The sequence below is a fragment of the Ictidomys tridecemlineatus genome, chromosome 12 (assembly GCF_052094955.1).
Source record: "Ictidomys tridecemlineatus isolate mIctTri1 chromosome 12, mIctTri1.hap1, whole genome shotgun sequence".
NCBI lineage: Eukaryota > Metazoa > Chordata > Mammalia > Rodentia > Sciuridae > Ictidomys > Ictidomys tridecemlineatus.
In genome coordinates this window covers 87,206,192-87,220,758 of record NC_135488.1, presented here as the reverse complement: position 1 = coordinate 87,220,758, position 14,567 = coordinate 87,206,192, and the positions used below count along the sequence as shown (strand labels likewise).

The window sequence follows — 14,567 nt, the reverse complement described above, 5'->3', positions numbered from 1 at the left end:
AAGGCCCAACAGAGAGGGAAGCTGTTGGTGGGACAGCCTTGGCCTCTGACCATCTATCTGGCTCTCACCTGTCTAGCGTTTTAGTTTTTGTTCCCCTCACCCCCATTTTCTAGTTTTCACCCTGGACTACTTACAGGTCCCCTAGGAGCCCACCCAACAGCCACACCTTCTTTCCCAGTTTTGTTCTAGGAGCTGATGCACCCAGCTCCAGGCGATGTGTCTGGCCTCATCTCATTATCTGTTGTAGTTCAGGTGGCCACATTCCCTGACATGGTCACAAAGGTAGCAGTGATACATGCTGAGGGCTTGGGGGGGCATTTTTTATTCCTAGATAAAATGAACCTAGTGATTAGAAAAAATATGTCCTTGCCCCTTCCTAATAACTAAAATGTTGGCATGATATCTGAGGTTCAACAGCCACCTTGTAACCATGAGGACAGGCATGAGGTCAAAAAGCCAACATGCAGAGGATGAGAGATGGGGGTGGGGAAAAAGGGTGGAGTCCTTGACTGAGTCTGTTTATCTCCCCCCAATTCCTTCTTTCTCTTCCCACCTGCTCCAAATTCACTCTCCCTTCATCTCTCCTTTAGCTGGTGTAACATAGAATTGAGGTAGATATCTGGCCCATTAGCTACAATATACTATATTCTTATAGTAACAGCTCAGTTAAGGCTTTCATTGTAAATATCACTCTGGTCTTCCCAAATCTCCCTACCCACCAAATCCACTACTCTAAAATAAGAACAGTGGCTTTTAGTTCTCTGAGACTCTGAAATTATTTTCCCTCATGGATAAGAGCCAGCCTGCCCGTGACAGGCAAATCCACCCTTGTTTATGTCCCCCCTCCTCAGGTGCCTGGCCCTGAATCCAGTAGGCTATGTCATGGCACCTTGCCTACTGGGGACTAATTTTTAAAAAAATTCCTGTGGTTTCTGGGGAGTGGATGTTGTGAAATGGAGTGAAGAGACCTTGAAGTCTGAAATTTGGTGAACTTTTCCCTACCCCTCACATGTGAATAATGACTTGCTGATAGATGCAGCTTTTTCAAAGATGAAAAACAATCTTAAGATTTATGGACAAGTCTGTTCAAAGAGACCCAGTGCTGTTTGTAGCCAAGGTGGAGAGGGCAGGAGATTCCTAGATCTATTCTGGGTTGGGAGGCAAAGAGGGAAGGGAGGAGCCTGGGGCAAAGAGAAGGCCAGAGGCCCCAGCAGGGGCTGGAGGGGCTGGGAAGGAAGGCGGCAGGAGGCAAGAGGCCCCAGATTAGATTTCTTAGGCCCATTCCAAGTGCCACAGTAAAGTGAACATGACAACGACCACCCACCACCCGCAGTGGTGGCAGTGAATCAGACAAGGAACCAGCCCTGCAGGCACAATGTTCACGGTGCTGTATACACCTGCACAGGTGCTGAGGGAAGGTGGGGGCTGGGGTAATGGTATGTGCAGGGCTGAAGGAACATTTTATCTTAAATTGGGAATTCTGCTTCTAGGAATCCTGAGCCCTCACTGTGTGCTTGGGAAGGCACCAGAAAAATATTCCTGCCAGATTCTCAAGAGTCCAATCTAAAATACTTGGCCAGAAGCCTGCTCACACTCCTGTCCCTCCAGGGAGGGGGGTGGGGCAGGGCAAGGCTGCTGGATGCTGCCTGACACAGCATGTGATGGCCTCCTGGGTCCTGTGGGTGCAGAGCTAACATTTTTTGAGTGTGGATTTTATAACCACATTTTCAAGGCATAAAAATAGAGTGTGAAGAAAAACAAGACTCACCATCACCACTCTGCTGGAGAGAAAGGTTAGAGAAATAATAAAATTAAAGTAACCAAGTTGAAAACCTGAAGAGCACCCGCTTTGGCAGGGAGGCTCCAGGGCCAGGCTGGAGCAGGGCCTTTCCTTTAGCCCATGGCAGCCCAGCCAGGCAGCTCTGCTCCACCCTTATCGCCTGCCCAGGGAGCTGTTTCTGAGGGAAGCCTCCTGGCCAGTGTGACCATCTGTAACAAGATGGTCCCGGCAGGAGGAACTGAGAGAAGCCCATGCAGGCTGTGGACTGAGGTACACTCAATTCTGCTTCCCACAGTGTAACTCGAAACCTGAAAGCAACTTCAATCTTTTTCCACACACCAACGGAATCTTCTATGTCAGGTTCCATGTATTTTCCCAAATGGCATTCCCTGCCTCGACCCAATGCCACAGAAGAATCTAATTTTCTTGACGGTAAGTTATTGGGAGTTTTCCTCAAAGGTTCTGTCATTTGGAAGAGATTAAGGGATATAAGGGTGAGAATTTGATTTCTTTCTTTCTTTAAACTTTTGAAAAAAAAATTAACATCCCTGCGACTCTGAAGCAGAACCCCTATGTTCTATAGCTGGCTTTTCCAAGAACAGGGGAGATTCACTTTCTGGTCTGGACCTGGGAAGCCCTGTCAACCTGTTCTGATCTAAAGGCTTATTGCTGCATCATGAGGCCCTGGGGCTTGCTGGGAGGCTGGGCAGGGAACCCCAACCCAAGGGGAGCTGCCTACCCCCAAACCCAAGGTTCATGTTCAACTTCAAATCAAACCACTGAGCTACAGAAGATATATGCCAGCCTGATGCGAGTCCCTCCAGAATTTACACACCAACTTGGTGGTGCTGGGGGCCTGACCCTAAAAAACCTGCAGTATGGGTGGGAGGATGAGACGCCTGCTCAAGAAACAACCTACGAGCTGCATATGGAGGGTCTGACAAGGGAAAAGGAAAGCCTGGGCCTGAAAGGCTTGGTGGAGAAGGACGGCCTGGTGCTAGGCCTTGAGAATCCGGAAATACTTAGGAGAAATGACCAGCAGGGAAGACAAGTCCTGGGAAGAGATCCAGAGGGATGGGCAAAGCTTACAAAGAAGATGACCTTGGACTCCATTCCCCACTTCCCCATTCTTGGTCCCTCCAGTGACTGCCAATCTTCCATTCTTTAGATTCCACTAGGTGCCCCTCCCTCCCATTAGGGTTCTCTTTCTAGTAAATTCTGGTATGGGTAATGGAACTACAAGGCTTGTGAGTGAAGCTTTTGCATTTTAGGTCATGTGTGTGGTCCTAAGAAATGGAACAGGGATTACAAAACAAACTTATCAAGTTAGAACTTTTAGAACAAAATTCTTATTATCTATTAATGACTATTTCCTTTATCAACTTATTCTTATTATCTATTAATGACTATTTCCTTTTATCAACTCACTAGCCATGTGAGTTGATAAATAAAAAAACAATTTGGTGCAAGTAAAGGAAAACCTGTTGATTTTAGGTGGTGTAACACCTCAGAAGGCAATCTCCCAGCCGCTTAAGGCCAGAGTCGCTATCTTACTCATCTCTTCTTCCCCAGCAGTTAGTGTGTATATAGTCAGCACTTTCAGGAGTTATGTTGTGACAGTCTGAGTCTGAAAATCATGTGTCTGTTGGAATTGGAGGAAGAAGTCCGGAAGTGAATGAACTCTGGCAGGAAAAGGACCAGTTGACTGTGGCTGGAATGTTCAGGAAGGGTGCTCCCTTAGGGCTCAGGCTTGGAGTTGGGCCTGGGTAGCAGAGGGCTGCTAGCCAGCAGGCTTCTTTATCATCTTAACCAAATCAAGGGTGCACGAGAATGGGGGCCTCTCTGGTTACTCTTGATGGAGTGGTCACCTAACTCCCTAAACTGGCAATGTTCAAAGAGGAAAAATGCTGCCATGGTGAAAAGAGAGCCCTGCTTCTGGCAGGGCCTGGCTGAGCAGAGGGAAAGCACAGCAGAGGAGCATGGAGGCCTCGAGCAGGAGAGTGGAGTGACCAACAGGGAAGACAAAACCCTGCAGCACCAGATGGCCTCAGCCCCAGGCTGTGTGTGGGCTTATCGCCGCCCATAGAGGTCAGTCACCTTGGGGCCAAGGAGCTTGGCTTTCAGGCACAGCAAAAGTAGAGGCAAAATGATGCAGAAATGACCTGCATTTCCTCGAAAGGAGCCTGTTGTCGTCTCTCTGGAGCTTAAGTCACTGGGAGGCCATGGAAACAATCCTATCACCCCAGCAACAAGGCCCAGCCAGGGTGCTCACTGGCGCTCGCAATCTGCTCCCAGATTTCAGATGTGAGCATTAGTCTGCATCTGCTTTTGCACGTCATGGGAACCAGCTGCCAATGACGCACTTGCTGAGATCTAGGTGAAGGTGAGGGGCCCTGGCTCCGTAGGAACAGTGACAGATGGGAAAGGCACTGTGGTGTGTGGCCACTGGCACTCCACTGAGACAGCCCATGGCAGCTGGTGGTGGTGGGCAGAGGGCAGGGAATACTGCCTACCTCAACCAAACATCTCTGCTGAAGGAATGAGCGAGCGAGGAATCAGGTCACTCGCCCCTGCACAACCACAGTGCCCTCTCACGGGGCAGAGCCAGAGGCTCACTGGCAGTTCTAATTACAATTTCTAACTTCCTGTGCTTCCTCCACTGGAACCTTCCAGATAGTAGAGAGGAATACAGACAGAGGCCCAGGACACACCAAGCCAAGCGAGTCTCAGGGTTGGCCTCAGGATGTGGCTCCTGTGGTTTTACTGCTGGAGATGCTGGCTTCACAGCACACTCTGTCCTCCCATGCGATGCTGCTGGAGTTGCTCCAAGCCCTCTTGGAGGCAATATCTTGTCTGCCCTCCTCGCACCTGAGTTCATTCCTCCCAAGAGCCTGGACTAGTCTCCGTGTGTCGCTCCTTCGATGTGAATCAAGGGTTGGGGCAGTAGAACAAAAGTGCTGCACTGGGGCTCTTGGGATCTGTGCTTTAGACCTCATTCTCTACTAATGATGTGACACAGGGGATCCTTGACCTTTATCAGGCTCCAGGCACCATGCCATAGATCAGAGACTCTGATGCTTAGAGGCTTATATGGTTCCCTAACTCCAGGAAAGGATCTAGACAGGAACACAGCAGATTTGTGTAAGAGATGTGCTCGCTCTTGCTATGATGCCTCCTGACAACTCTGTTCCCAGTTGTTTCAGCTGGGTCCCCACTCCATTTTCCTGGGTCAGACTCAAGAATCTTCCTTCAAACCCAACAGTGGCATTAGAAAACCTCCAGGGTAGTCAGGTGCAGTGGCACACACCTGTAATCCCAGTGATTTGGGAGGCTGAAGCAGGGGATTGCAGGCTCAAGGCCAGCCTCAGCAACTTAGTGAAGCTCCAAACAACTTGGTGAGACTCTGTCTCAAAATAAAAAATAAAAGGGGATGGAGATGTGGCTCAGTGGTTAAGTGCCCCTGGATTCAACTCCCAGTGTGAAAGAAAGGAAAGAAGGAAGGAGAAAGGAAGAAAACATACCTCCAGGCACCACTGGCTTCTAGAGGTTAGATTGCACTTCTCTGTCTTACAAGAGGGGCTGGAAGAGCAAGGTGTCTGTCACCACAGGGACCTGAGCTCCAACTCTGGCGCTGACACTAACTTCCACAGGACTTAGGGCCCATTACTTCGACCCCATCATAAAATACAGAAAAGCTTAGAATGTCTCATAGAGTGCTGTGGGATTACAGGAGGTCTAGTAAGGCAGGAGCATCCAGGGTATGGAGAGGATGCGTCTGACCCCTGCGTTGCCACTGGCCTGCTCAGAGAGGTTAAGAGACTTCAGGCAGGAGCCCCCAGAGGAAGGGGCCACTATTTTCAGAACTGCTGCCATTTCCCCAAGTCTTCCAGATTGACTCATCTGCATTGGCCCCTTTCCCCTGCTGGGGGATTCCCAGCGCAGCCCTGTGCCAGGTGCACGGACCCTCCTGTATGAAACTCTTGCTCAAGAAATTCCATCCTGTGTGAGACAGTATGTCATGACGAGGGAGAGAAGGATTTACTTTAGGATCTGCCACTTGCCCAGTCTTCGCATACACTCAGTCAGGTCCTCGCTTAATTACTGTTCCAGGGAAGAGGTAGGGCCTAAGGTAACTGGTACTAACCTGCTAGAACCAGGATCTACCACCACAGGGCAATTTCATAACAACTCAGACTCCTAACAGCTCCATCCCCATTGTCCCACAAGTCAGTTTTAAAAACACCAATCTCCTTATTGTGTTCAACTACCTTGATTGATACATTCTTCCATTCTTCATTCAACTAACCACCCAACAAGTGATTTTATTTTTTTTAAACTGAGCTAGCTATTATATGCCAGGATCTGAGAATAGAGCAGTGAACAAAATGGACAAAAATCCTACTTTCTTGGAATCTTTATCCTTGCGGCAGAAGTCAAATAACAAATCAATAAGTAAAAACTATGCAAAGAATTAAATCAGCAGGGTGATTGGGGTAGTTACTGTGGTCTGGGTGGTCAATGCGGGTGCTCTGTGGAGATGATCCTGAAGTCAGATAGGAATGGTATGAAGGAATCTGCAATGCGACACTAGGAAGAATATTCTAAGCAGAGGAAACAGCTATGGCAGAGGCCCTGAGGTTGGAATGAGCTTGGTGCACTGGAGAACCTACAGCCTTCTGCGGTACCCTGAGCAAGAGCAGGGAAAGAGCGAGGCAGGGTCTAGATGGGGTGAGGGCTGGGTGCTATTCTGAGAGTTGGGCTTCCCTCAGTCAGATGGGAAGCCAAGAGAGTGCTGTGAGCAGGGGAACAGCTCCAGCTCCATCTGATTTATCCTCCAGGACAGCCCTCAAGTCATTAGCTCCAAGAATAGTGGAGCAGGCTGGAGGTTTCTACAAAAATCCAGAGGATACATGGTAGCCTGGACGCCTGTACACAGGTGCTGTGTAAGTTCTTGGTGACTGAATAGGGAATGAATATGCTCATCAGATCACTGTACTCTACCACTGAGCTACAGGCCCAGCCCCTGATCACTTCTTGCTTTGTGGGGCGAGGGGATCGTGGGTCATCTAGGTGGGAGTGAAAGAAGTCAGGAAACAATTTAGAATTTAAAAATAGGCACAAAAAATTTATGGAGGTAAATAAGTTTAAATTATTGGAAGAAAGAGGAAGTTAGATCCGATGGGGAGACAGGACACATTCTAGTGGAATGGTTAACTTTTCTGGGCCCCTCTTTAGAGAAAGGTACCTGATACGTACATAGAACCGAGTCTGGTGCTGAGATCTGGCACTACAGAACAGAGAGCCACTCTTGAGAGTATGTGAGTAGATTAGGAAGAAAGTGATGGCAAAGCAGAGGGAAGAGAGAAGTGGAGATGCCTGGAGAGCCCTCTGGGGCCTGACGCTGTGAACTGGCAGGAACAGAGCAAAACATGGGGCCTCCTGCAGGTCGGATCTGGTGGGCAGCCTTAGAGGTTCCAGGGTGGAACCATCTGTGACTCAGTACAATTCCTCACAGTCTGGAGGCTTTGCTGATTGAGTTGTCTCATGGTGGGGCCATGTGAAATGTCACAGTGACCCAGCACTCCCTATCTCTTTTCCTAGGCCTCTCTCCCTGATTGCTCAACAGTTGGAGCATGTGAGAAGTGCTCATCATCTCACACTGGATCACAGATGTGTGGGCAACAATGTTGCATGTGTGTGTGAGTGTGTATGTGTGTGTGTGCGCCCATGCAGCATGCACATAGTGGAGGAGTGTAGATGGGAGAAATGCACCTGGGGGGAACTGAACAAGCGTTGGTTTTCATTCCACTTTACCTTGCTCTGGCCTACTTGTGACTGGACGCAGCCTTTGACACCACCTGCCTTCTGCCCTGTTCTCCTACCTCAGAGTCTCATACTGTCCTCTCTGTTGTGTTCACTCACTCTCCACCTCTCTGCTAGGTTTCATCATTGTTCCTGAGCCTCTATGAATCATCATGCCAAGCCTGGAGGCTCCTTGGATGTCTCCTAGTTAACCCAAGTCCAGGAACCCAGTGCCCCAGGCTGGCTCCCTGGCTTTGCAGTCTGAGATATAAACCTGAGAGGTAAAATAAGGAGGGGCCAAACTCTAGAGCTGCAAACTCCTGAACTGACAAAACCCAGACAGTGATTTAGAAAGCCTGCCACGGCAGTGTGCACGAATTCATGCCAGTGGTGCCCCCTGAACTAGTTCTAGCGGGGAGCGTCTGTCTGCTTATTCCAGAGCTTTCTTGTTACAAAGGGCATGGTGAGTCTCCTTGGGGACAAGCAACTGGCTAGGGTGAAAGATTAAGTCATCAACACAAATTGTGTACCTGCTGTGTACCTAATAGAAGACAGTCTCTATAAGCTCGTGAGCTAGTTGGAGGTAGAAAATGAAATGAAAGAGAAAAATGACAAGTGATTAGGAAAGCAAGGGCTATATGGGATGACATGATGTCCAGCGTTATGGTGGTTCAGAGAAAGGGGAGATCCTGGAGGGCAGAGGTGTCATGGAGGAGGGGGGATGTACATCACCACCAAACATTCCTATGGGGTAGGAGGATGAGCAGAAGCTGAGCATGACTAAGGATCTGCAGGAAGATGGGATCAAAATGACTTGAAGCCTGTACTCCAAAGAAAAAAGCCCCATGTTGTTATATCTGTGTTTGTGTCTCTTTCTCCTCCTTTCCTCTCCATCTTTCTCCAAGTCTTTTATATTTTTTTTCATAAGAAAGTTTCCATTGTGAAGTCAACCTTCTTGAACCTAAACACTGACACTGGGTATGAAGTCTGCAGCCCTTTAAAATTCCTTTTTAAATGGCTTCTTTTTTTTTTTTTAACCTATATCAGACATTGTTCCACAGAAACCTTCCCCCCCAAATTTCACAAATGGAAAGGGAGACATGGAGGAGGCCATCTGGATCGGGTGGCAAACCCTACCTAAGGCTGAGAGGGGAGGAAAGGGAGAGCCAGTGCTGGGGAGGGAGGGGTTCAGGAGGCCGGCCCCTCCCTGCCCCATCACCCACAGCCTCTCCAGCTTCCAGAGACCCCTATGACCACACAGAAATGTCTCCTAATAAAGTATTGTCCAGATTGTTTGTTCCCCACATGAAAGCCTTTTCAAACATACTCTGACATTAAACCCAATATGGCACATAAAAGAGGTGAACTGTTTGGGTGGAGAAGATAGCCTCCTCTATTTATTTTTATATGGTGCCAGGGATCGAACCCAGTTTCTCATGCATGCTAGGCAAGTGCTCTACCACTGAACCACAACCCCAGCCCCATTCCCCTATTCTTAAGTCCTAGAAAGGCCATTTCTTCTGTCCCCTTTTTGTAGCCTCTGTGACTGACATGGAGGGAAGAGGTGGGCTGGGAGGGCCTACTGTGGGTCTTCCTTAACATGACTACCAAGGCTGAGGGAGCTTCAGATGTGACAGAGTTGTTTGCAGGCTGTTAGTTTCACACTTCCAGGTGGCCCAGGTACGGTGAAGTGTGTACACTACACCAGGAGAACCAGCAGGAAAAAAGAACAACAACGCACCCAACACGTCCATCTCCAGGAGGCCATTTGAGCACTGAGTTATTTTTTTTAAGTCTTCTAGAATCATTAACCAATTCATACTACAAATCTATACCTAGAGCCACTGTGTCCAAAAATATGTGCTAGGTGGTGCAGTGTAAACAAGTGGAGTCAATGCTGGCTCTTCTACAGGTTGTAGCCAGTGCCCACTGGGACCAACAACTAACTCTGGTAAGAAGCAGAGGGGCCCTTGGATAGCTGGGCTGTGTTCTGGAGAGGACAGGACAGAGCCTGCACACTTCATTCTGTTTACGCCAGAGATAAAGGTCCCCGTTTGCCCTCTCGATTTCCACTGTGATCTTCCCAAGGCCTAAAGAGTATTTTGTCCCAGAGGCTAGATTGTAGTTCAGTGGTAGAGTGCTTGCCTTGCATGCATGAGGCACTGGGTTCAATTCTTAGCATCATATAAAAATAAATAAAATAAAGATATTGTGTCCATCTACAATGAAAAAAAAATTACAAAAAAAAAAAAAAAAAAAAAAAGAGAATACTTTGTCCCAGATCACAATGCCTTGTAGCCTGAGTGCCTTTCCTGGTTCCTGGCAATTTCACTTCCTGGAATGCCACAGCTCAACATCAATGCCAGAGGCACAGCCAGGTATTTCCCTGGGTGCCTCCCAGGTTTGAAGGTTTGAAGCCTTGACTTCATCTCATGCTTTCCTTCTCTCTCAATTCCCATGAGCAGCAGTCTGCTGAGTTTCCCCCAATCCTCTCACAAATACATCCTCCCCTCCCCATCCATCACCACTGATGGCAGCTTATGAGGATTGTCAACACCACCTCTCAACTGGTCTCCCTTCCCCTTGATTCCCTTCACTCACCACCAGTCATGATCCATCTTATACCTGGCTCTTAGAGGGAGCTCCTTCAACACATGCATGTTGCTCTCCTGTTGAAACCCCTGCAGCCTCCTGCTGCCTACAGATGAGGTTGCAGCCTAGCATTCAGTTTTTCCTTCCCTCCTAGCTTTACCTCCTGCTCCCCTCCTTCAGCAGGCCCCAGGCAGGCCTCTAACCACACATGTCCACTGGCAGCTGCTCCATCAGCTCCCAAGTCCCGCTAACTCCTAGCCAACTCTAGGTTTGGCTCAGCTTTGCCTTTTGTGTTGTTTTGCTCTCATCTGTGTCCCATTCAAAATTCCTTTCTTTGGACAGCTCCACTCTCCAGACCCTTTCTAGACCCCACAGTGAGAATCACCCCACACCTCTCCCTGGTCCCCAGGCAGGCCATCAGTAGATGTTCAACAGCAAAGCTCTTTCTTTCTGTATCCAGTCTCCATTTACTGTGTGGAGGGCTCCTGGTTTCTTTCTTTGGATGGAAAGTAAGAATTAATTTAATTTTTTCATTGCAATTTTGACTTCTCAAAGAAGACATTAATTATAAACATAATTTAATCATATTGTTTTACCATTGTATTTACCAAATCATTGATCTGTAGGACAAAATAAACAGGTATTTTTATGGTATTCAAGATTTAACAGGGATAACTTCCTTGGACCATCAAAGAGAAAAACTATCAGCAGTGCATTCTACAAAATTCTGGTATGCTGAAGGATTTGGGGAAGTTACTGTCAGTTGCTTCATACCCTTGAAATGCTAAAACATGACAATACCACAAATCTGGCAAATCAGCTGGCTAAACCATCAAAAGTCAAAAATCAGGGGTGATTCTCAGTCCTTAGCTATCCTTCTGTCTAAAGCAGAAAGATTCTTTTTTTTTTCCCTTTATTTTATTTACTTTTTCTTTTTTAATGTGGTGCTGAGGATCGAACCCAGTGCTTCACATGTGCTAGGCAAGCTCTCTACCACTGGGCCACAACTTTGGCTCTATAGCAGAAAGATTCTATGCTTAAGAAAATCAAGTTGTATTAAGGAACTTGAAAAAACTCTGAATAAAATTATTAGAGTAGTAGGGAAAATATTGCAGGTTAAAGATTAAGAGAGAAATCCACTCTGACTTCACTATGAAATTCCTTCCATCTTCAGTGGAAAGGGCCCTAGGGAATGAGTATTATGTTCCACCAACAATTTACTGAGCACTTGCTGAAAGCACTGCAAGGAAAGACTGCAGTTGGAAAGAGGAATGAATGGGGATTAGCAGAATTTTAGATATGGAGGAAGTCCGTTAGGGGCTAGGTGGAAGGATATGGCTTTATGTTACTGGAAGCACCATCTGAATGCTCTCCTAGTGAGTAGCAAAGCTGGGCTTGCTAAACCTGCCCTTTAGTAGTGTCACCGAGAGATTATGCAAAAACTAGTTTCTTCCTTATATGCAGAGAAATGCACCTAGGCCATTAAGACTAAGGACTCAGAAACGGACAAGTTCCCACAGGACCCTCTAGGGAACATCGCCCTGTGTACTGCCTTAGTGAGCAGCCTTTGCCATGAGGACGCAGGGCCCTATAGGGCCCATGAATGGCTTCTTCCTCTCCCATTCATATGTCCATTAAGGGGAACTTCTTTGTTCAGTTTGTGACCCTTTGCCTCAGAATGGTCTGACCCAGCCACCTTTCTGGACATCCAGCCCTAAGCAGAGGGAATCCAAGTCCACCAAAGCAGCCACTTTCCTAGGTCCAAACATGTGACCCTGCTAGTACTCTATCTGCTTCCTGTCCCTTCCACCTAGCAGCCCCTTTCTACCCATGGGCGAGTCCCCTTCTGCTTCTACGGTATACAGACAAACCCAGACCCAGGGCTGTGACAGCTTATGTTGCAGATATGAGCCCCAAGCTACCCATCAAGGCCACTCTTCTTCCTTCTCCCCTCTTCTGCCTCTGGGGTTAATATTGTTACCAAATCAGGAGCCAAGACACAAAGAGGAAAACTTAACTTACATGTGTCTGTCACATGTAAAAACTCACGTAGGAACAAAAGGATGGCTCTGTGATTCCTGGGTTATGTAACCACACACGTAATAAAGACCTGGCTTTATTTAAAACAGATGACAATGTAATTAACAAAAGACCAAACATTGCTTATTAAATTTCTACTTTAGGAAACAATTTTTTCTCTAGGATGTTCTAAGCAAGGGTCAGCAAATGATGACTAGCAGATCAAGTCTGGGAAGCTGCCTATTTTTGTAAATAAAGTTTTATTGGAATGCAGTTGTACTCATTTGTTTACCTATTATTCATGGCTATTTCCCCACTAAAGTGGCAGAACTGAAATTGAGACTGAATGGTCAAGAATAACTAAAATACCCACTTTCTGGCTCTTTACAGAAAACTCTGTCCTAGAGCAATAAGCAATGAAAAGGATAAGAATGAGGTACCTGTTGACTGGCAGGTGTTTTCTTGTGACATGGCTGTCGTCACGGTCTCTGCGGCTGCATCTCTGATAGCTTGTTCTTCACTCTGCAGGAGGGTGAGGACACACCTCCAGAGAGCAAGTGTGTCCTGCAACTCTAAGGAGACCAGAGGGAATTCAAATTACCTAGATGTAGCCGGCAAGTAGGTACCAATAAGGCTCAACCCCACGGTGGAGGAGAGTACATGGAATGAGCAACAGCCATTCCTTTTTTTCTGGGGATGGCAAGATAGGAGGACCTGAGAGTCGGACTAACACTGGGATACAGAGGGTCCTAATGGAAATGTCTATTTTGGGGGTGAGGGTGGGGCAGGGTTTCTGGAGGCAACTAGTCACAGGTAATGCTCCTGGAAGATACTGCCCGGCTGACAAAGGCTCTAGTCCCAGTTCTCCCCAGTGTCATGATTGTCATGACTTTATTCATGAAAAGTGCTTTGGAGAAACTAGCCCAATGTTGATATGCATCAATTATGACCACAAAGTGTTAATCGAGATTTTGCTCTGGGCAAGCATGGTGGTGCATGCCTGTAATCCCAGTGATTCAGGAGGCTGAGGTAGGAGGATCAGGAGTTTGAGGCAGGCCTTGGTAATTTAGCAAGACTCTGTCTCAAAATAAGAAATAAAAAGGTTGGGGGGAGGGTGTGGTTCAATAGTAGAATAACCCCTGGATTCAATCCCAGTACCTAAAAAAAAAAAGATCATGCCTTGGGGAAAGAATGAAAAAAGTGCAAGGAAAAATGCACCAGCCTATGTCACTTGTATGCAGGGCAGGGAGTCCTCTTGATGCTGCCATTCCTTGGGGTACTGACTCTGCTGGTCAGCCTGTGCTAAGTGCTGCTAAGGATGGTATCTGCCCTTGAACAACAGAAAAGAATATGAAGTCCAGGACACAAGGCCATGAGTAGTCATGGAGGAAATAGGAGGCAGTGACTTACAATAGGGAAAGATCACAAAGATCACAAAGGACTACTGAACCTGGGACAAACTTCACAAGGACAAGGAGAGGTAGGCAGGCCTCACAGACAGGACCCCTATCCTACAGGCAGAGCTGTGTGGAGGGTCTCAGTGGAGAGACATGGCAGACCACCTGTCACCTTCTTCCTGCAACAGGAAAGTCCTCCTGTCCCAAGAACTCCTCTTGGTATACTCTCTCTCTCTCATCTGTCCACAGAGAACCTGCTATCTCAGAGCTGCTGGCGCTAATTTAGTCAAACCAAGAGCACAAACGGTTCCATTTGGGGTTTTGTTCTCTGTTTCAGATCTGGCTTTAAATTTTACTCAGTCTTTCAGAGTTGAGTAGCTTCCTTTTGGGTGGTATGAGGTTGAACTGAGGCTTGAGCACACTGGGCGAGCACTTTCCCACTGAGTGGCCCCACCAGCCCTTTACTCAGTCTCAGAATCCATCCTCTGTCTGCAGGGTTCCTACCTTAGTAACATTTCCCTCTTTAACATGGCCATCTATATTGCTAAAATCCTCCCCTCTTTAGTCCATTTCAACCTGTCCTCATACACCCTTGGCCTCTCTAATCAGTGCCTGTTTTTCATGTTCTCATATGCCACCAGCTACCACTGATCTCCTTCCTCATTTCTATAATGCTTCACTCTGCATCAGCAATCCATTATGAATCAATAGCTTTTGTCCAGGACTCAATTCCACACAGGAATTCCAGGTTATTCTAAACAAATTTGGCTGCTAAGAATCAGGGCTAGAGTAGCCAGTTACCCAGAAAATGTACTGCAAAATGGTATTAATCTTATTGGAGAAACTTGACATCCATGCCCCATTTTGTTGTTAAGAGTTGGGGTCTGGCTATGTTGCCCAGGCTGGCCTCAATCTCCTGGGTATGTCATCTCAGCTTCCTGAGGTGCTGGATTACAGGTGTACCTCCCACCCCCACT

The 14,567-nt window shown here is 47.4% G+C and overlaps 1 protein-coding gene across 3 annotated transcripts in view; it reads right to left on the bottom strand.

Moving 5' to 3' along the window:
• Thada (THADA armadillo repeat containing) overlaps positions 1-14,567 on the bottom strand; it is a 314,607-nt gene that overhangs the window by 25,600 nt on the left and 274,440 nt on the right. For 2 of the 3 annotated variants that reach the window (XR_013429011.1, XM_013358268.4), the window contains exon 36: positions 12,634-12,765. Coding sequence is in view for 1 of the 3 variants with exons in the window: in XM_013358268.4 (XP_013213722.3) it covers positions 12,634-12,765 (132 nt within the window). In the remaining 2 variants the exon portion in view is untranslated. Of the gene's footprint in view, positions 1-10,566; positions 10,671-12,633; positions 12,766-14,567 lie in introns of all 3 variants that reach the window. The other variant, XR_013429010.1, reaches the window with a different exon arrangement.